Here is a 21,835-nt window from a genome sequence, read left to right as displayed (position 1 = left end):
TGTGAGATGCTATTCATGCCGTGGGGCGGGGAGGGGCACTGACTTGGATGTGGAGGCAGGATAGTGGGGGTGGGGGTGGGGAGGGGGCGCAGCTAGGAGGAGTTTGGATCCCGTTTCCCAGATGCTTTATCTTGTGCCCGGAGCAAAGTGACAACGGCTGTTAATGATAAATAGGACTGTGGCGTGTGTCACGGGGTGAAAGGGAGCGGTGGGGATGGGGTCAACGGGTACACACGCCCCCTGTGCTGCAGCCCCTGCTCCAGATCTAACAGGTCCAAAACCACTAGATCTTCCAGACTTCCGAGAGAAGGCAGAAGCACATATTCGTATCTCTAAATATTAGCAACTCATTCAAAAAATCACGTTAACAAATGGAGTCTCTGTCTGTTAGTTAGCTGGGACAGGTGTGGTGGGCTGAGTAATGTCTCCCAAAGATATCAGGTTCTAATCCCAGAACCTGTGAACGCATTGCATTATATGAGACTTTGCAGGTGGGATTAAGGTATAACCCTTGAGATGAGAGATAGATGGGTTACCCAGGAGGGCCCCAAATGCCATCACTAGTATCCTTGAATGGAGAGGGCAGAGGAATCTGACACAGAGAGGAGGCCTGTGGCATGGAGCCTTAGCCGGCAGCGAAGGCGCAAAGGGACACCTGGGCCCCCAAGAAGCTGGGAGAGGCAAGAAGGAGCCCCCTGGAGCCTTCAGAGAGTGTGGCCCTGCCCACACCCCGATCTTAGCCCGAGGAAACCCATCTTAGGCTCCCGACCTCTGTAACCGTGAGAGAAAACTATCTGTGTGGTTTTAAGCAACTCCCAGCCAATGAGTTGTCACAGCAGCAGTGGAGAGACACACAGGCCAGAAGAAGCCGCTGTAACAGCTTCAGATGTTCACATCCTGGGTGGTCCCTTCCTCGCTCCTCTGCCCCAGGCCTGACGTCCTGACATCCTCAGGGTGGGGCAAGGGACCCAGCAGAGAGCTGGGTGGAGGCCTGCCTGCTGAAGTGCAGTCTCATGGGGGTGGGGAGGCCCCAGAACTGGGATCTTGGGATGGTCTGCTCTCACCAGTCCTTCCCAGGAGCCCTGGACAGTCCAACAACTTTTGTCTACAGTCAGCGCATGTGAACCACAGTGCCCTAGGGATGGTGGGGGCACAGACCGTCAGATGTAGAAGTTTGGGGAGAGAGGGGTGAATGCATCTGCTGAGAAGCCACAGGAACCAGGTGGATGCAGGGCCAGGCCTGGAGGCCAGCTGAAGTGGGTACCCTGATCCTGGAGTCCAGAGGGATGCTCCAGCCACTGGGCACCTCAGAACCTCAGGGTAGCCAGCTAGAGTGCAGGAGCTTGGGTTCTGGGGTGCCCAGAGGCTGGGTGCACCTCAGGAAACTTGGGCACTGACCCTCAGCAGAAGGCCCAGACCCTGCAGAGGAGCAGCCAACAGGAAGAAGGGCCCGGCATGGGGATCAAGTCCCAGAGGCATGCCAAGTCCCCACGTGGTGTTCGTAGAAATCAGTGCAAGCAGGTCTTGCGGGAAGCCTTCCTTTGGAAGGATACAGCAGGATGGCTTCCTAGGTCTGCTTCTTCACAGGCTTCAGCCTAGGGCCCCACCCCTACATAGGCAGGGCCGCGGCTCCACCCTCGCTGCGGGTTCTGCACAGTGCCCTGAGGAGTCAAGAGCTTGTGCCCACGGTTTAGGTGAATGGACAGGGGTGGTGGGCTGAATGGTGTCCCCAAAGCTCTGTCCAGAGGGAACCTGTGACCTTGGCCTTATTCAGAAACAGGGTCTTCGCAGATGTTAACTAAGCTCAGAACTCTGGGTGAGGTCATCTGGATGAGGTGGGTCCTAAATCCAACGATGAGCATCCTTACAGTTCAGAGAGACACTTACAGAAGGAGAAGCCACATAAGGAGGGAGACAGAGATCTGAGTGAAGTGCCTACAAGCCAAGGATCGCCAGGGAGCCAGGACTGCCAGGAGCTGAGAGAAGCTGGAGAGAAGCCTGGAACAGATTCTGCCTCAGCGCCTCCAGGAGGATTCAACCTGCCAACACTTTGATTTCAGACTTCTGGCCTCTAGGACAGGGAAAGGATAAATTCTGGATGTTTACAGCTACCCTGTTTGTGGTCATTTGTTATGTAGCAGCCCCAGGAAACTCATACAAGAGGGAAGGGGGAAGGGGAGGAGGGGGGGAATTGTAAGAAAAAGGCCAGCGGCAGACCCCACGGTTGCTCGGCTAGCATCTACTCTCTCCATCCTTTTTATTAGTTGAACCACAATTTGTTTTGGATAGGAAAAAAAAATTCTAAAGCACTCACTTCCCTGGGCTGACCTTGCAGCTAGAAGTGGCATGTGCCCAAGATCTGGTCATTAAGATTTAAATGAAATTTTCTGGGTGGAATTTCTGGGAAATGTGTCTAAAAGGCACAGACTCAGCTAGTATATGTGGGGTTTGTTTTTGTTTTTTGCCTTTTATCTACATTCTTTCTCCTACCTGGAAGGAGGACACAATGCCTGGGGTCCAAGCAGCCATTGTGTGACCATGAGGTAGACTGTCACACAAGAGGAAGGCGGGGGCTGGAACCTAAATAAGATTGGGCTCTTGAGGATGTCTATCATCCTCTGGATTTCATGTTCCATAAGAAAAACAAAGTACAATGCAGTTACGTCATATCAATCAGGGTTTTTTCAGAACTCTGAATTCTCCACCCAGAGAAGTAAGGGGGTCCATGTTAGGAATAAGAGGACACCACAACAAAAAAGACCAGGCCACCTTCCCCAGTGGACTCTCACCCAAGAAGGACTTGGTTGCCCATCCCGGGCCAAGAACCTTGCAGGTACGCAGATGAAGCCACCAGCTCCAGAGGAGCCCCTCCAAACTTCCTCTCTCCGAGCAAAGTCATTCACACTTGGCCAACCCACTCCTTCCAGCACAGAAACCTGGGCTATGTGGGCGGCTGTGATTTTTCAACTTGGAAGGAAGCGTGGCTTTCAAGCTTCCAGCTTGCCTTTGAGTCACTGATTTCCATCTGTCACAGTGACTTAAGCCAATATTCCGGGAGAGGAAGCCGCCCAAATGAAGAGGCTGCCGGTCACAAGATAATCTGAGAGGAAGAGGTCGGATGGAGACACCTTCAGGAAGTCAGAGGCTGTCCTCACCAGAAGGTCGGGCAGGACACCTCTGGAGACACACAGCAGCTGGCAACCCAGATAAGGGGACTCCATTGGTAGGGGACCCAGAGGGACAGGCCAGGCCAGTCAGGCCAACTTGCCCCCTAAAACAACCTAAGAATGTTAGATTTAAAACAAAGTAGCAAGATCAATTGTGAAAAAGCAATAAGTATCTGACAAGATGGGAAGAAATTACTAGGACAAATTTGAAGAATAGAAGGGATCTGAGAGATGACTGAGTCCAGAACTTGCTTTTTTCCCTGAGGATGCTCTGAACACGGGGAACTTAGGGACGAAGAGGGGAGGAAGTCAGAGGCCCAGATGAACCCCTGTGAAGGGCACATACCCTCTGGGCGGGCTGGGGACCCACAGGTCTTGAACAGGTGTGGGAAGGAGGGGCTCTACTAAAGACCTTCCTCCTCCCAGCCCCTCACCACCATGAACCTGGAGGAGGAGATACAAAACTTACCCTTCCAGGCCTCCAATGAGACCATAAATCCATGTTTTCTGAAGATGATCAGCACAGCAAACATACTGGGATGCTTGAGAAGAACAGACAGACTCCAAACGGGTGGTGCCAGGTGGTGGGTCCTTACACTCCCCTGGGATCAAAGAGGCATCAGGGGACTTCGCTGGTGGTCCAGCGGTTAAGAATCAACCTTCCTCTGCAGGGGACGCAGATTAAATCCCTAGCTGGGGAACAAGATCCCCCATGCCGTGGGGGTGATTAAAGCCACACACAACAGCTACAGAAGCCCATGCATTGCAAAGACCCAGTGCAGCCAGAACAAAACAAAGACGCCATCAGTCTCCTCTCCTAGCATCACCCAGAAAGTGGGACTCCACAGTTTGCAGTGGAGAAACACACCCTACCCCCTACGACCCACTCATCACCCACCAGGCTCCTGACAGTCCTCCGCGCGCCCGTGACCTTGACCAGAGGCTTCACAGAGCATGGGTTTGGGGGTTGAGAGGTGGCAACGATGGCAAGCCAAACATCCCACCACCCTGGCTTCCCTCTCTCTTCCCCGGTGAGAATTTAGGCCGATTTTACGTGCTTGGCTATTAATTTTAATGATTACAAAGCAGAGATAAAAGCAAGAGCCCCTGGTTTGCCTTTGAAGATAACGTCCCTCCCAGCTTCCGTTTTATCCACTCTCTCCAAACACAACGGGTAATTTCATTACAGACAGGTCTTTTAAGATTCCCTGGGGACCCAAACCAATAACATATTGTCAATAGCGGGAAGACTGACTGCCCTTCTGAAACTATGAAGTCATGAAGATTTCGCAGGACACGGCAGTACCTGTAAAATATATTCTCACTGAGACTAATATAATATTTGATAAATCTTCCCACATAGTACTTGTGTTCAACTAATATGAATATTTATGGGACCAAAGCAAGGGAGATAAGGAATGACTGGAAATATATGGCAAAATGGATTTCCTGGTTCCTTCACTTTGTGAAGTACATGGGGCCGTGGAACGTCCCTCTGTCAGCTCTGTGCAGCTCTGTCCCTGGATTTGGGTCTGGTTGCTACCGGGGAGCAAGAATGGGGGATGTTTGGGTGTCCTATCCCTTCAAGGTGACCTGGCTCTGAGTAAAGCCTCCTGAGACCGTCAGGGTGTCCAGGGCCTGACGCCTCCATGCCCATGGCATCAGACTCCAGTCCTGATGGCAGAGTCTCCCAGGAAATGCTTGTCCCCTGGGCCAGCCCAGCTCTGGGGGTCACAGGCAGGAGGAGACCTCGGAGGCTACACTCGGGTCCTTAGGGAGCCGAGAGCCTGGGTGGCCCAGAGAGTGAGGCTGACTCAGTGTCCCCAGCCCCACTGGAGACAGGGCCCAACCCCGCCCTGGCCTGCTTGCTGCCCTCCAGGGCAGTGGCTTCGGCCTGCCATGCTCAGGCCGGAGCCCCAGGACCTTGTGCATAGTAGGTGCTTATGAATGAATGAAGGAATGAGTGCATGAATGAATGGGCCACTGCAGGCCCCCAAGGGAAGGAAACAGAATGGGAACCAAGAGTACTGCCCCCGAGCTCTGTCCTGGAGACAGCGACCTTCCAGACAAAGAATGATGGATACGCATGAGAGCTTATGTTGACCTCGAAAAGGCAGAGTGCCCCCCTCCCAGGGTGGCCCCCCAGCTCAGTCGGCTTAAGCTGCATAACAAGTACCACCAATAGGGGCCAAACAGCAGACATTTCTTTTTCATGGCTCTGGAGGAAAGAAGTCCAGATCAAGGCAGCAGTTTGGTTCCTGATGAGAACCCTCTCCTTAGCTTGCAGAGGGCAGCCTTCCTGCTGTGTCCTCAGGGTCCTTCCTTGGTGTGTGCATGCACAGGGCATGAGATTCCCATCCTCCTCTTCTTAGGAGGCCAGTGATCCCATCACGGGGGCTGCCCTCATGACCTCACCTAACCCTAATCACATGCCAGAGGCCCCACCAGGGTTAGGGCTCCAACATAGGAATCTGGGGGACACAGACATTCAGTCCATTGCATTTCACCCCAGCTCCCCAAATTCACATCCTTCTCTCATGGAAAATACACTCACTCCATCCCAACAGCCAACAATATGTGAGTCATAAGCCCACTGTCAAATGGGTTTGTGAAGATCCACTTGTCTGTCATCCATCATCCATCCACCTCCCTACTCATCCACTCATCCATTCAAGCATCCTTCCTTCCTCCCCCACTCCACCCATCCATAAATTCACCCACCCATCCGGGGAACAAATACTTATTGAGAAAATGTTATGTATCAGGCATCATGCTATCCCATCTGTTCAAACTCTGCCCCATTTCAATTCTTTTCCTTCCATTGTCTTTGCTTACATTTCTGAGGAGTTACTATGTGTCAGGCACTTCCACAGGCATCACCTTGTCTAATCTCCTCAAAATCCTATCATGGAAGGGTGATCATGTTTCCCATTTCACAGATGGGAAAAGCACAGCTCAGCAAGGAGAACTGGCCTGACATGGTCATCTAGTTGGGGTTTGGAACCTGGTGCATCCAGCTCCAGTGTGCTGCTCCAAACTCCTCCTCATCCCTCCTGACCTTCAACACAACCCATCAACACAGTGCTCCCTTTTGTCGCTGATACTCAATGCCTTAGAGGACAGAGAATGCCAGTTGGCTGCCTCTTTCCCACTTCACTGTAAACTCTCAGAGGAAGGCACCCAACCTCCGAGCTTTGGGCACCCCCTCCTGTGCTCTGCACAACAGATCGTGTTCTGTGAGCAAAGTGTTAATTGGATTAAGCCATCTCCCTGATCCCCCTTGTTCAACTTCCCGTGGACCTCTTGGAGCATTGTGTTTTTCTGCAGGGGTGAAGCTGCATAAGAAACAGAACCACAGGACTGATGGATTTGGGTGAGGGGAGGTCAGAGAAACTGTGGACAAGCAGAAACCAGAGCTGGTGCTGAACCAGGTCATCTGAGCCAGAACCATATGCTAGGCGTTACCTCCACGAGCTTATATGCTTCCTCCACTTACTTCTCAGAATAAAACCAAGAGATAATTATTATTTCATCCTATTGTACAGGTGAGGGAACTGAGCAAGGCTGTGAAGGAACCTGCACAAGGCTGCAGGGAGCAGGGCTGCTCACCTGGGTGTTTTGACTCCGCAGTCACATTGCAGCTGCAAGGCTCTGCCCCATCAAGGAAGATATAAGCTTGTTTGCTTCCCTGTGTCCACTGCAAAGTGCTCAAGCACACAGAATATTAACACATTTTCCACAATATGCTCAAATAGTGTGAAAATAGTCCCAGGCACTTTCTGTTATTGTCTTTCTCTGGAATAAAATTGAAGCTTGCTGGGTTTCAGATGGGGGCTGCACATAGAATCGATTTGACTTAACTATTCTGTTAAAAGTAAAAGTAGTCCTTTTTGCTAGAGCAGGAGGTATCAGTCCTCACCACCAAGCTCACTAAGTTGATGTCTTCCCAGCTCATCGTCAGGGAGGCGAGGCAGGGCAGGGACCCTGGCACCAGTGTGCCTGGGTCCCAGTCCCACTGCTGCCAGTGGGGGCTGACCTTGCTTGGCCATGGTCTCATCAGCAAACTGAAGATAGATTATCTCCTGCACAGGCTGTTGTGAGTGCCAGACGTGGTCACAGACCCTGAGCGCATAGCACGGTGCATCCACCTTGGTTATTGTTACCATTAGGTGAGTGCGAAGCATCTCAGAATGATGCCAACCGACGGCTGGGACTCAACTCTGGAGCTGTGAGCAACCTTTGTCCTGGGGTCTCCCCCAGAAACGTGAAGGCTGGGAAGCAGGGCTCAGGGTGTGGGAAGGAGAGCAGCCCTTCCCCTGAGAATGCTCTCCAAGAGGCGGCAACATCTACAGGGTGGAGGAGAAGGATGGAGGCGGTGACAGTGTCAGAGAGGAAGGGGTGTCCAAGATGAGGATCCCAGAGGAGGCACAGCTGGCCGGGCAGCCCCCCCCCCCCGCACCAGTGCCCATTCACCTTTGGAACCAGATGGATCTTTCCCAAACTTTCCCCCTACTCCCCAGAAAAGGCCTGGGGATGAACCACCCTTGAGGGGAACGGGGGGAGATCAGCTCCCCTCGAGGCTGGGAGGTGGCAAGGCCCCTCTCTGCCCAGGCCCTTGCAGCCCCTAGGCCTTCAGTGGCCTCTCCCGGGCTCCTACCTGCCCTGTGAGTGGCTCCCACCTGACAGACCACGGGTTCTCAGCCCCACCAACTCAGTGTTCCTATTCACAACACACATCTGTAGTGGTCCCTATTCTGAAATAGGATGTAGATAATACATAACCAGATATATACTTTCTTTTTAAAAACCCATTTAATAGTACGTGTGTGCTAAGTCACTTCAATCGTGTCCGACTCTTTGCCACCCTATGGACCATAGTCCGCCAGGCTCTTTTGTCCATGGGATTCTCCGGGCAAGAATACTGGAGTGGGTTGCCATGCCCTTCTCCAGGGGATCTTCCCAACCCAGGGATCGAAACCTCAACTGATAACTTTATTTGCTGTCTTTCTGAGAAAATGGGAAAAAAGAGAACACCCCAGCTTCCACACCACCCGGCTAGCTCACATACTGTCCCTCTACCTCAGAAGCAGGAGCAGGAGGAGCTGTCCGAGGTGCTGGCCAGGCCCCAGCTCCTGAGCTGAGGTGCCACCCTCTCATGGGCTCCAGGATGGGCTCTGGCACCCAATCCTTCCCTCTCAGCTAATTCTCATCTTGGAAATAACACCCTCTGTCAGCCCCATCTCCCTCTCCAGGACAGACCCTCATCTCATCCTCCTTCACAGCACTGGTTCTCAGTTGGGGGAGGAGATGCCCCCAGGGGAAATTTGACAGTACTTCTCCATGTCCCACATTGCATGGGGGTCCTACCACCAATAGTCATCCAGCCCCCAAATCCACAGTGCTTTGCAGAAAGGCCCTATGTCTGCTGCTTCCAACTTCACCCCCAACCCGCATCCAAGCTGACTTTGTCCGGGTCACCCCCACCCTTGGAGCAGCAGTCAGCTCTCAGTGCTCATGGAGTATGACCCATCAAAGTACTCAGCAGTGCAGGCCCCCTTGACGCCCAGGATCAGACACTGGCCTGCCTCACCTCTCTTCTGGCTACTCCTCATCTCCTAGTAGACTGTCCCAGCTCAGCCAACCTGCCTCTTCCCCTGCACTCACTCCCTAGTCTGGGTGAGACCATAAGGCTATGTGGGTTTCAATAACATCTGCATGTGGGTAACTCCTGCTATGGGCTCAACTATGTCCTCTTAAAAGCTGTGCATTGAGGGGACTTCCCTGGTGGTCCAGTGGTTAAGAATCCACCTTGCAATGCAGGGGACATGAGTTTGATCCTGATCAGGAAACTGAGATCCCACATACCAAGGAGCAACTAAGGCTGCATGGCACAACTACTGAGCCTGTGCCCCAACTGGTGAGGCCGTGTACTGCAACAAAAGATCCTGCATGTCACAACCAAGACCCCAGGCAGTCAAATAAATAAGTACTTAAAAAAAAAAAAAAAAAAGTTGTATGTTGAAGACCTAACTTCAATGTGACTGTATCTGGAGAGGGGCCTTAGGAGGGTAATTAAGATTAAATGAGGTCACTGGGGGACCCTAAACCAATGGGACTGTGGCCTTACAGAGAGAGAGACACCAGGAATGCTCAAGGACACAGAAGAAGCCATCCGCAAGCCAGGAGGGAGGCCTCATCAGAAACCAGCCATGCCAGCACCTTGATCTTGGTTTTCAAGCCTTTGGAATTGTGAGACAATGAATTTCTGTGGTTTAAGCCCTCCAGGTGTGGTACTTGGTTACAGCAGCTGGAGTAGACTCATACAGCTCCCAGTGTGAGTCTCCAGCATGGACTCCCCGAGCACCATTCTAGCCAACCCTCCAGCACATACTGTGCCTCAGGACTCTTGCACTTGCTGGGCCTGGAGCTCCCTCCTTCAGATCTCTGCATGTCACATCCCCACCCTTACTTTCAAACTTCACTTAAAAGTCACTCCCTTCCTGGGGCCTTCTCCGGACGCGTGATGGAGATGCTGGTGCCTCTCCCCTGACACTTCATCCTTCTGCCTTATTTTGCCCCCTACCATGTATTCATGTTCAGTAGTCTGTTCAGTTTGCTCACTGCGATCGGCAGAATCACGGATCCCAAAAGTGTTCACATCCCAGCCCCTAGAACCTGGGAAAATGTTAGGTTACATGGCAGAGGTGTTCATCAGCTGAGTTTGAGCAGGATTATCCAGTGGGCCCCTGTGATCATAAGGACGCTTAAAGGTAGAAGAGGGAGGTGAAGAGGAGAGTGGGGGTTGGGATGTGACTTTGGGAGAATGGCACAAAAAGGCAAAATGCTACTGGATTTGGAGATGGAGGCCAGATATGGATGAAACCCCAGGAAAGGCAAGAAAACAGGCAGGAAAAGCCTCCACAGGGCACCCTTCCCAGGAGACCCATGTCAGCCTTTGACCTGCAGGAGCCTGAGAAGAAGGCTTTCATCACACACCTCTAAACACACTGTGTTCTCGGACCAGGACATCTGCAAGAACCAGTATTTCTACAAATTCCATGATCTTTCTGTGAACAGTACAAGTACATTGCACTCCAGTGTCAAAAGCATTAACTCGTTACACACAAATGTCTAAAATATATGACTATTTTGGTAACTTCCTGTTGAGATTTCTTCCATTTTTAAAGAAATATACTTAGAGGCTCATGAACCAGCTGTGACCTGAGCCTCTCAACCTCCAAGAGGTCCTGTCTGGCAAGTCAGTCCACACACAATTGGGACAATCAGGACCTCCCCTCGTCCCCGCCATTGTTGCCCTGTACCAGCCCTGTGTCTAGCTCTGGGCACACATTGCCCCTATAGCCTTGAAGCCAAGCCTCACTTCTAACCAGGGTGGAAAACTCAGGGAGGAGGAAGGGGTTTACTCTGGGCCAGCCAGGAGGCTACTGGAGCGGCTACTGGGGCCGGGATTCATCACAGGCCGGGCACCTGTAGATCTTATTTCTCTGGCACACTGCCAGGCCCGGGGTGGCATATTAAGAGCCATTGTACTTGGGCTCATTTACTTAAAAATAAAACCCAACAGCTGAGGCTTCTGAGCAAGGCCCCTCTCTGGAGGACCGGAAGGTCGAAGGTCGCTGCCTTGAGCCAGGCCAGAAGTGGATGGTGGACCCCCCCCACCATGAAGCGAGGCAGGGTGGGGGTGCTGGGGAGCAGCCCGGGGGTTTGGTCAATGCTGCTGCCTTCTTTTCAGGACCCAAGAATCAGGGCCACATCTGCATAAGTGGGTTATTTTATTTTTATTTATGTTTTATCAAACTCAAATCTTCAGAAAGCCTTGGAAAGAGCATGGATCCAGAGTCCAGCATCTCCCTTCATCCGTTCTGAGGCCATCAACCCACAACCCCAAGGGAGACCACTTTCTAAGACCAGGTGCTACAGCTCGGAGCCTCGAGGGCCATCTATGACAGCAACCCCACACTGGTCTTTCCTCCAGCCTTCCTGCAGTATCCATGTCTCTATAAACCACTCAATTCATGTTACTTAATAGCCTCCTTTAAACTGATGCACTTTTGAATTAAGTGAATTTGCTTCTTAAATAAGTGATGTATTGATACGCAAGATAGGAGACCTCTATCCTTTGCCCAAACTGTTAATCAATAGAAAATGAAACAGCATTTGGCTATTAAAGCCTAGCTGGATACACAGCCAGCCAAGGATGCTGAGCCTGAGGGTGGCACCAAAGGTAGATAGGCAAGTTCAGAACATGCAAGAGGCATGTTGCCATTGAGTTGAGACTGTCTTGGTACAGTCAGCAAGGTCAAAGAGGATGCATGGGGGACAGCCTTCAGGATGGCAATCTGCCTGTGCCCAGCAGGATCCCGAACTTTGAGCAGTGTGGGTTAGCCATCGCACTGGACACAGGGATGACTCCTTTCACTCAAGCCAATTCTTTTTGCCTCTACAAGGTTCTGCTGAGGTTGGTGTTTCCATCATCCCCACTTTACAGATGAGGAAACTGAGACTAGAGGGGAGTGACTGACTTGCCTGAGAGGTGGAGCCAGGTATGAACCCAGCCAGTCAACCCCTATGTTCTAGACAGAAGGCAGGAATCTCCATGGGAGTTTTCTGGCCCCCAGGGGACACTTGACAACATCTCATGCTGCAGCTGGAGGTGGGAGTGGAGAGGACTACTGGTATCTAGTGGGTGGAGGCCAGAGATGCTGTTCAACAGCTTACCAGCACCCTGCCACCATGTGCAAAGATTACCTGGCCCAGATGTCAACAGCAACATGTTGAGAAGCCCCGACGAGGGACCCCAAGGCTGGCCACAGGCTGAGCAGGCACAGAATCAAGACTGTCCAGACCCTCAGGTGGCTGGAGAGACTGTGTGTTCTCACTGTCATTTCGGTCCCTCAGATCTGAGTGAGATCACAAATGTGCTTTAAAAATCCAACCAGCTAGACAGAGGCACAGACTTCCATGGTCGCAGATGAAGTCCAAGCATTCCTGGCACATAGGACATTTATGGTGTGTGAGCACACCTCCCTAAGAGCAGAGTCCTATATCCTCCCTGATAGCCACACACCACTCTCCTCCTTCATAGCGCTCTCCACTCATGTAGGTTGGGAAGATCCCCTGGAGGAGGGCATGGCAACCCACTCCAGTATCCTTGCCTGGAGAAACCCCATGGACAGAGGAGCCTGGCGGGCTACAATCCATGAGGTCACAAAGAGTCGGACTGAGTGACTAAGCAGAGCACCACTCACGTGGGGCTGGCCCCTGCCCAGATGCCCTTCCCCGATTGCCTCACAGCTCACTCACATCTGAGTTTGATCATCACAGAGGAGCTCCCCACCCACCCTTGGTGTCAGTGTCCCAGCACACACAGCCACCATGGTCCTCTGGTGGTCAGAACTCAGGGCATCATGGTTACACTCCCTTTGGAGGCTCCAGGAAAGGATCCTTCCTGCCTGTTCCAGCCTCTGGAGTTGCAGGCATCCTTGGAGTCCTTCGCTTGTAGACACATCACCCCAGTCTCTGTCTCTGCCTTCTATCTTCTATGTCTGTGTCCCTCTTGATCTCATAAGGACAATATTATCCTCATAAATCACTGGATCAGGGCCCACCCTACTCCAGTACAACCTCATCTACCTATGTCTGCAAACGGTTACATTCTGAGGTTCCCGGAGGACATGAATCTGGGGAAATGCTATTCAAGCCACACCCTATTTAAAGCAGGACCCCGTCTCACCCACCCACTCTCCATCACTCTTCCTCTTGGTGGCCTTTCTTTCTGTCTGGAGTTGCCCTGTTCACACCACTCGTTGCTCCTAGGACGTCAGCCCTGAGAGGCAGGGACCTGCATCTCCTTCGCTCCTACACCCTGACTCAGCATCAGGAACATATGAGGGGTGAACGATAAGGATAAAGGAGATACTGCCTTCATTCCAGAGAACGAGAGAGCTTCAGCCTGCCGAACAGTTTCCAAGGACCCATCTCACCATGAATCAGCCTCTCCCCATCCCTCATTTGACACCTGGCTATCTCCTTTCGAGGCTACCTGTGCTTTTTGAGAGCAGAACAGAAAAGCTGATCGAAGAGCAGAAAAGCTGTTCCAAGAGCTGGATCCCAGGCAGTAATGTCCTCAGTAAGACATGGGATATGGAAGTGAATAGAGACTTATTTTTGTCAAGTTACCAGCCAACGAAGGATAAACTGTCCTTTCAGAAAATAGTGCCGAACCTCTGAAATATGCAAATTGCTGAGCTGAATTGTAAATGCAATCACTCAGCCCCGGCAGGCTCCCAAGGTGGGGGTCACGGTTGGCCTGAGTTATTCCTAGAAGTGGGGCCCCCGTTGGATCTGCAGAGTCTCTGGATAGAGCCAGCCTCTCCAGAGTGAGATCTGCTCCTCCCAGGGGAATTGCGTGAGAGGTGTTTATCTCAGGGTGAAGCACCCCTGCCTCTCATTGCCCCAGATGCCAAGGACCAGGACTGCACAGCGCTAACCTCTGTGACTGGAAGTGGCTTCGGCTGTTCTAATATGGGTGGTTGGTGGTTGGATGGGGTCACAGGCAGACCAGCAGGCAGAGGAGCACAGGCAAAGAAGGGGAAAAAAAGCAAAACCAACATGCTGTTAATCTTCTCAGGGTGAGTGAAATGTAATTGCAGGCGGCTCCCATGTAGGAGAATGGAAAAAGCCATTCGTGTCAAAAGCACCCCTGCTGGCTGTGGTTGTGTAAAAGCCTGGGCTCTGGTTGGGAGCACCAACTATTTTTTCACTTTCTGTAGTAAATCAACAACGGTGGGGGACGTGAGACAGATGCAGGGGGAGAGGCCAGCCAATTAATGACCTGGGGTGGGGGTGGGGGTTGGGGGAGGAAACGGCCAACCAATTAATTGCTGCCATTCTGAAGCAAGACCTGCCAGGACCAGTGATTAAATACTGAACGAATGGCAACCATTTCTCCAGCCACCGTGGCTTTGACTGCTGGGATCAGCAATGCAGGACGTTTTAACTCATAAAGCAGATTCGAGGAAGATGGAGGAGATTGATGAACTCGAGCTGGAAGGGCCCAGGAACCAGTGGGGAGCTACTTCTGGAATTAAAATTCACAATGACTAGGGAAATCTTTCTGATGAAACACACATGCCCTGCAAGTGGAATATCTTAGGCGTCTTCAAAACGGAGCTGCTCGTGCATAGCAAAGGGCTTGAAAACCCTTCTTGTGAAGTCAGCACCTTCTATGCACACGGGCTCTCAGGAGTGGGCCGACTGGGACAGGCATACCACAGAGGTGAGGAGTGGTCCAGAGGGGCAGCCAGCCCCTCGCCGTCCGCAGGAACCTTCCAGGCCCCTCTCAGACACCCACCCCACCCCTCCTCCACCAGGCTGTCCTACAGGCTCCACCTACCTGCGGCATTCATCCTTTGGTCCCTTGAAGGGCACTGATCGGGCATCCACCCCACGCCAGGGTTTGAAGCACTTGCTGTCCTCACATGGCTTGTGCTCTCATGTGATATTTGAATTCCCACGCCAGGTGGGGACCGTTTGGACACCTCCCCAAATTTAGCTTCTCAGCTGTGACACCTGCCTACCACCAAAGCAAGCACCACAGTGCAGGAAAGATGGTTCCACACGGAGAGGTTTGTTCCCCCTGCAGCCCGAGAGGCCAAGGCAAACACAGGGTGACCACCTGGCATTCTCTCCATCTGCCTTCTTCTCGCCTCTTCCCAGGCACCTCCTGGTCTCAACTCCAAAATTCTTCGATTACTAAAACTCAGGGTGGGGACTTCCCTGTCAGTTCAGTAGTGAAGACTTTGAATGCAGGGGGTGTGGGTTCAATCCCTGGTAGGGGAGCTGAGATCCAATGGAGGAGAACAGAGAAAGCGATTCAAGTCAAACAACCCCCTCCATGCCTTATGGCCAAAAAAGCAGAAGGTAAAAACAGAAGCAATATTGTAACAAATTCAATAAAGACTTGAAAAAATAAAACCACCACTAGTGGTGCTCAGACTATTGTTAGGATTTCAGCTTCCTGATCTGGGCCCCCTGCAGTGGATGCAGCCTCAGGGACAAGTGCCCCTTAGCAACTTGACAGCCACTTCTCCACTCTTCCCACCCAATTCACCCCCACCCCATCACATCCCCTTAAGCAATACTCTGCTCCAGACCCGGGCTTCCCAAAGTGTGCAGTCAGAATCCTGGGAGGACCAGCACGTGGGACAGGATTGTTGGCAGAAAATGAACGCAGCGTTAAATAACATTGACTCATGCCATGAGACTTATCCCCTCTTAAAGGCTATCTCAATCCCCTGATTTCTTCAAGGAGAAAGTCTTGGTTTCATGCCAATATATCCCCCACACTTGAGACTCTCCCTTCTAACAAAGAGAGGGCAGGTTTCTGGCTCAGAGCCTCTGCTGACAGCCCTGTCACACTGGAATTAAAGAGCATGATTTTGTTTTCATTGCATTCATTCACCTAGTCCCTTCCTGCTTACGGGTATGGTGGTGATTTGCAAATGTCTTTTAAAATAAATTTATTCTAAACAAAAACAATCAATCGTTTAGAGAAAGATCCATTCACTCTCTCATCCAACAAATATTTCTGGAGCATGAACTGTGTGCAAGGTACCACCCAAGACCCTTGGCGTTAGAACTGTGAATAAAACAGACAAAAATTCCCACCCTTGGATGAACAATAGAACAGGTGTGGTGCACAATTTCTTTAGTTTGAGAGAGCAGGGCCAGCAAGTACCTCTTCCCAATGGACGGGAAGTGGTGTTGGCAGAGCTGGTGGGAGGTGACCCCCACCTGAGATGTACAAGGCCATCACCCGATAGACCACAACTGGACCTGTTATTTTAACTTGAACTTTTGATAAGTTAAGAAATGTAGATCATTCTAAAGCAAGTATGTTCTAGCAGCTGCCACAGCTAACTTCCTAAACAACCTTGAGCAAGCCCTGCTGTCTCACCGGCCCTCAGCTTTTCCATCTGTACAAAGGATTTGTACGTCTTTGACCGCTGATTGTGAGGGACTTGGGCTGGTTAGAGGGTCAAGTTAGAGGGAATTAACACACATGTGTCTGAATTTTAAAAAGCAGCCAACCAACCCAAATGGAAACCTCCCCCTCCCATCCCCAGCTCGAATTCAGCCTCTGCTCCTAAGGGGTCATAGAAGGCAGAAGGGCTTCAACATATGACCAACTGAATGGGATTTCCTCTCCCTTCTCACTGAGCTTAAAGTGAAATTGAAAGTTGGTTGCTCAGTCCTGTCCGACTCTTTGCAACCCCATGGACTGTAGCCCACCGGGCTCCACTGTCCATAGAATTCTCCAGGCAAGAATACTGGAGCGGGCAACCCAGGGATTGAATCCAGGCCTTCTGAATTGCAAGCAGCCTCTTTACTGCCTGAGCCACCAGGGAAGCCCACTGAGCTTAGAGGTTCTCCAATTCCACCTTCATAAGACTCACTGCGCCAGTTGCAGGCATGAAACCACGGATGCTGTACTTGATGTGCGTTTAAGATATTTGGAAGGACGATTTTTGCCTATAAACATTTTTTCTTTTGCCTTGAACACAAAACTTAGAAGCAAACTCTCATGTACATACAACATGCGACTATACTCATTTCCTTAAAGAAAATCCATGCCGCCCCCCGCCCCAGGTCCTGTGAATTTGAATCTACAGACACCATTAATAAGTCTTTGCTGAGTCAACAAGACATTTCAAGTAAAGGGCACTGGACCAGCTAAAGAAAGGCTGTGGGGAGTGTTGAGGAGGATGCTCTTCTCTGGGCCCTGCTCCCCAGGGACAATCTTTCCTCCCTACCAGCTCCTTCAAGCCAGGAGAAGTGTTTCTAGGAAGCAGTCAAGGCAAAGGAAATATAAGCAATAAATCAATTTTGTTGGGGTTTCTCCCTCTCCTTTCTAATCTCAGCTGAATTCGTATCAAGTAGCAGCTCCTAGGAATCCATATCCTATTTCTTGGATCTAAAACACAACAGACACTAGTGTAAAGGACGGTGGCTTGCCTCCTCTGGGAAGCACATTCCTTGATGTTCTTCAAAATCCTTTAACAGAGGAATCTGTGCCAGTTGGAAGGGTGAGCACTGTTCTCAAAGGGCTTCTTGTGAACAAAGGTCAACCAGTCCTGCACTATCCTCTCCTTAGTGACCCACCCGGGCTGAGTGCTAGACTGGGGCCCTGTTGTCACGTCCAGAAACAAATACTGAATGACCCCTGGGTAAGACGCTATGCTAGGCACATGATCTGAGATGGGGATGCAAGATAAAGAGTGGGGTTGGTGGGAGAGACAGAACAGAGATTGGGGAGAGACAGAACAGAGATTGGGGAGAGACAGAACAGAGATTGGAGAGAGACAGAACAGTTGGGCTAAGGGATGGGTAAAGAAAGGAGAAGAGAGCAAAATTGATAGGAGGAAGAGATCTGGTGAAGGGATGAGGGAGAAAAGGTTTTAAAAAGGAGAAAGGGGTGGGAAGAGGAGTGGGAAGAGAAGAGGGAGGAGGAGGAAGAAGCCAGGAGAAGGGAGGAGGAGAGGCTGGGGTGGGCCTGGGAATGACACTCCACTTTCCCAAAACACTTCATCATCCCCCATCAGTCGGGGTCGAAGGTCCTGGCTTTTCCTGCCTCCAAGAATCCCAGCTTCTTCTCACCTTGACGTGGGGGAGGGGGGAAAACAGCTCTCAGCGCTGAGCTGGCCGTCAGGATGTTACACAACCCAACGTGCTGCCAATGTTTTTATATAATCCTCTACTTCTCCCCATAAAACAGACCATAACACCCTGGCAAACACACTTCAATAAAGCTGTGTGCTATTACCGGGGCACACTGCCTTCCTGGAGATGAATCACCACTGGAATGGTCAAGTGACAGCTGAACTAAACTTTTCTCCCCTCGTGGTTTCAGCTGAATAGGGAAGATCAGAAAAGCCGAGTGGTAGTTCCACCAGAACTACCTCCAGACAAAAACCCAGGAGTTCAGGGGTGGTGAGAAGGCACTTGGGAAGCCAGAGGATGTGCTACTCTCCCAGAGAGGGCGGGCATGGCTGCAGATAGCTCCCATATCCCGGGCATCACCAAGCCTCAGGTTCAGAGCTGCTGCTCCAAGGCTGGCTGGGCATCCAGAAGGAAATCCCAAGAGGACCTCCACATTGGACTCAGTGATGTACGGAACAGGCCCCGTCTATGTAAGCTGGCTCCCAGACAGCTCCTGCTGGAGCCTGTTACTGATGCTTCCTAAAGAGCATTGCCAGGGGCTGCTGGTGCAGAAACCAGAATAGCACAGGACAGAAGGGGAAAGCCTACTAATGGGGTAAACATAAACTTTCCTCTTTCCTCCTTGCACACTGGCACAGAGTAAGCCCAGGGAGCAGCAGTTGCTTTATTCTGCTCTACTGCAACCTAATGTGGGAAAGTACTCCTCCTCCCCCACCACCTAGCTCCATATTGGCCCTGACCCTTCTTGACTCCCACGCTGACCCTCAGGGTGACTCACATCCGCTTGGGATGAAACAAGGAGTCCACCTCCAGGAGCCATTTCCTGTAGAAGCTTCCAAGGACTCCAGGTTCCCAGGCACCATGGCTCAGGGTCCATTTAGGTAATTAATATCTGCCAAGCCCCTGCCAGGACCTAGACTCTATTTGTCCATGAGTCACAGGTTCACAGCCTCATACTTGGCCCACAGCATCTGGTTGATTGAGCCCTGAGCATCCCCAGGATAGGGAACTGAACAGCTCCAGTGGTTGGGGCATAACTCTTTGCAACCCTGTGGATTGTAGCCCACCAGGCTCCTCTGTCCATGGAACTCTCCTGGCAAGAATACCAGAGTGGGTTGCCATTCCCTTCTCCAGGGGATCTTCCTGACCCACGGGTTGAACCTAGGTCTCCTATATTGCAGGCAGATTCTTTACTGTCTGAGCCACTAGGGAAGCCCACTTTTCTCCACCAACATCTAACGAACACCTCTGAAGGGCAGCATAGCCATCTTGCCTCTCTCCACTTCTTCCTCAAGAGAAAGGAGTGAGTCTAGGCTTAGCCCTGATGCCCCACAGCTCCTGAAGCAGTACGGCAGACTCCCTTGCCCTTAGATCTGGGCACTGCCTGCTCTTAACACAGGTCCTACAAACTCTAGAAGTTCTCTCAGTTCCTCAGGGACCATGGTGGAGTCCCTTCATGTGTACTGGTGGGTTGGGGTACTCAAGTGTCCTCTGGGCACATAAGTGTATGGGTAGTCATTCAGGCCAGCATCCTCAGCTACACAAATGCTGTATTCCCATCTGCCTTCTACCTGACTCACTCCCCAAGTAACAGGAACTCGATCCTAGCCCTGGTTGGCCACCAGGTCCCTGGGGTTCTCGCAGGTTGTAGCTCCAGGGACACAGTTCAGCGTCCCAAGCCTGGAAACAATTCTTCCCCAACCCACTCTCCCAGCCTCTTTGTCCCGAGCGGGGCGCTGGCTCAGCTCACCATTCAGCTGGTTGTAGACTACCTCCTCCAGGTGGTCGAGGCGCTGCAGGATGGCTTCGCGCTCCGCCAGCGAGCCCACCTTGGCTTGCCGGCTGCGCACCCGGCGGTCGGCGCTGCGAACGATCTGCACCAGCCCCTCTGAGCGGTCCTGCAGGCGGCAGTACACGGAGAAGAGGATGATGCCCACGAACACCAGGATGTTGACCGTCAGCAAAGTTTTTATCTTCCTGGCCACCGCCATGAACGCGGTTGGAAGCTGGGGGCTGCCTCACCCGCGGGGCATCCCCGTGGGCCCGGTGGACACAGGAGCCTCCGCCTGGCCCGCTGCTTCGGGGACCATGAGCCACCCCAGCTCGCGGCGGGCTGCGTGCTGGGGGTGCTGAAGGAGCGGGGCTGCGGGCCGGGAGCTGCAGGCAGGGGCTGCAGGCGGATGCTGCGGGAGGGCTGCGCGCTCTGCCGCCCCGCCCGGGAGCTGTCCCTTCAGCACCACCCGCGCCCTCTCAGCGCGCCCCTCTGCCTCCCGGGTTCCCCACGCGCAGGGGCTGCCCGGGGCCGTGGGCGCAGGGGGCACTCGGCATCCTCCTCAGAGGGGCGCGGCCCCCTCTCAGGGGCGGCGAGGAGGGCCTCGGGGCCCGGAGAAGCGAGGGAGGCTCGGGCCGGCAGGCGCTCGGCTGGTGTGCGGCTCCTGCCCGCCCCGCAGCCACGGCGCCGGTGCGGAGTGACGCGGCCGCCCAGCTCATCAGCATGCACGCGGGGCCCGGTGCCCGCCCCAGCAGGCCCACCCCTCCGGGACCGCCCCCTCAGGGACCACCCTCACCCCACCCCACCCGATGGGGCGCGAGGTCTGGCGCGCGCTCTAGGCTCACGAACCGGGTGGGGCGGGGCGGAGCCTCGCGTTCAGGAGACCCAGTCCAAGGGCGTCCCGGCGGGTGCGGCGGGGCGGAGCGCGCGAACAATCTCTCCACACGCCCCCTCCCCAAACTTGACCTGCGGAAGCAGGATCTTGGAGAGTGAGTGTCTGGTCAAGGCGGTGTAGTCTGCGTGGATGAGCAGGGGTAGGTGGGAGGGGAGGCTCTTTGTGAGAAGGAGGGGAACAGTAGGGTCAAAGCCTCCTTGGTGGTTTGTCTCACCTTTCCCTCGCTCAAATGGAATCAATCCCCGGCCTCCCTCCCCTTCCCTCTCTGCAGGGCAGAGGGATGGGAAGAGCTGAGTCCAAGAACTGGTGCCCCGGGCTTGAGAGTCCGTGGTACCCAGAGACACACAGGCAGAACCGCAAAACCCACTGTGGGGACCGGGGAGGCGAGGGCTCTTGGGCGTCCGGTACTCCAGGACGCGGACCTCACACCTAAGGGAACAACAAACCTGGCTGACCCCGCCTCCACGTCAGTCTCTAATACAGCCTCAAACCCGCGTTTTATAGTTGAGACAGCCGAGGTTCAAGAGAGTAAAGACCCAGCTTTGGACCCTGAGCACCAAGGAGGCAGGAGGCTCTATTTACTTCACACTTTCTCCCCAGTGCTTGATGCTTGGTGCTCAGTAAATATTTGTTCAGTGAATAAATGCAGGAACATTCATTAAGAGCTGGTTTCTGTTGGTCGCTCACTACAAAGAGATGAATAAGGACCTTTGGGCTTCAGGGAGCTCTTGGTGTGCATGTGTGTGTGTGTGCATATGCACATGTGTGTATACATGTATGCATGTGTGTCTCTGTGTGTGCTCCTGTGTCCATGTATGTGCGTTTATGTGTTCAGTAGTGCATTTGCGTGCATCTATATGAGTACATGAGTGTGTTTGTCTGTGTGTGTATTTATGTGTGTGTCCATGTATGCATTTGTGTGTATGTCCATGGGCATGTGTCTATATATGTGTCTGTGTGTGTGTGTATCCATGTATGAGTGTATAGAGGGACTTTGGGGGTCTTCCAGCTCTTAGTTCAGTGTTCTTTTTGCAAACATGCATTTCTAGACTTCAGCCATACCAGTCTATCCAGCTTGGAGGTTTTGTGCCTCTGGGTAGATTCTCTTGAGAGCTGAAAGATTCCTTGCTCCTCTCCCTCATCAAAACTCTCTTTTCTTTCTCAGGACATTAGTCCAAGAAATTCAGAGGACCATCACCAGGAAGGACATAGCCACTGGGACTTGAGGCCAGCTGTCCACAGGGTACTCACCAGATAAAT

The 21,835-nt window shown here is 52.5% G+C and overlaps 1 protein-coding gene across 1 annotated transcript in view; it reads right to left on the bottom strand.

The window, feature by feature from the left end:
- Nucleotides 1-20,372, bottom strand: part of GALNT9 (polypeptide N-acetylgalactosaminyltransferase 9) — a 124,440-nt gene extending 104,068 nt beyond the window's left edge. The window contains exon 1 of the mRNA XM_040251568.1: nucleotides 19,660-20,372. Within this exon, the coding sequence (XP_040107502.1) occupies nucleotides 19,660-19,900 (241 nt within the window). The 5' untranslated portion in view covers nucleotides 19,901-20,372. The remainder of the gene's footprint in view (nucleotides 1-19,659) is intronic.
- Nucleotides 20,373-21,835: the final 1,463 nt, after the last annotated feature.

Source organism: Oryx dammah, unplaced genomic scaffold (assembly GCF_014754425.2).
Source record: "Oryx dammah isolate SB20612 unplaced genomic scaffold, SCBI_Odam_1.1 HiC_scaffold_12, whole genome shotgun sequence".
Taxonomy (NCBI): Eukaryota; Metazoa; Chordata; class Mammalia; order Artiodactyla; family Bovidae; genus Oryx; species Oryx dammah.
The sequence above is the reverse complement of the archived record's forward strand: the minus strand, read 5'-3'. Positions and strand labels throughout refer to the sequence as shown.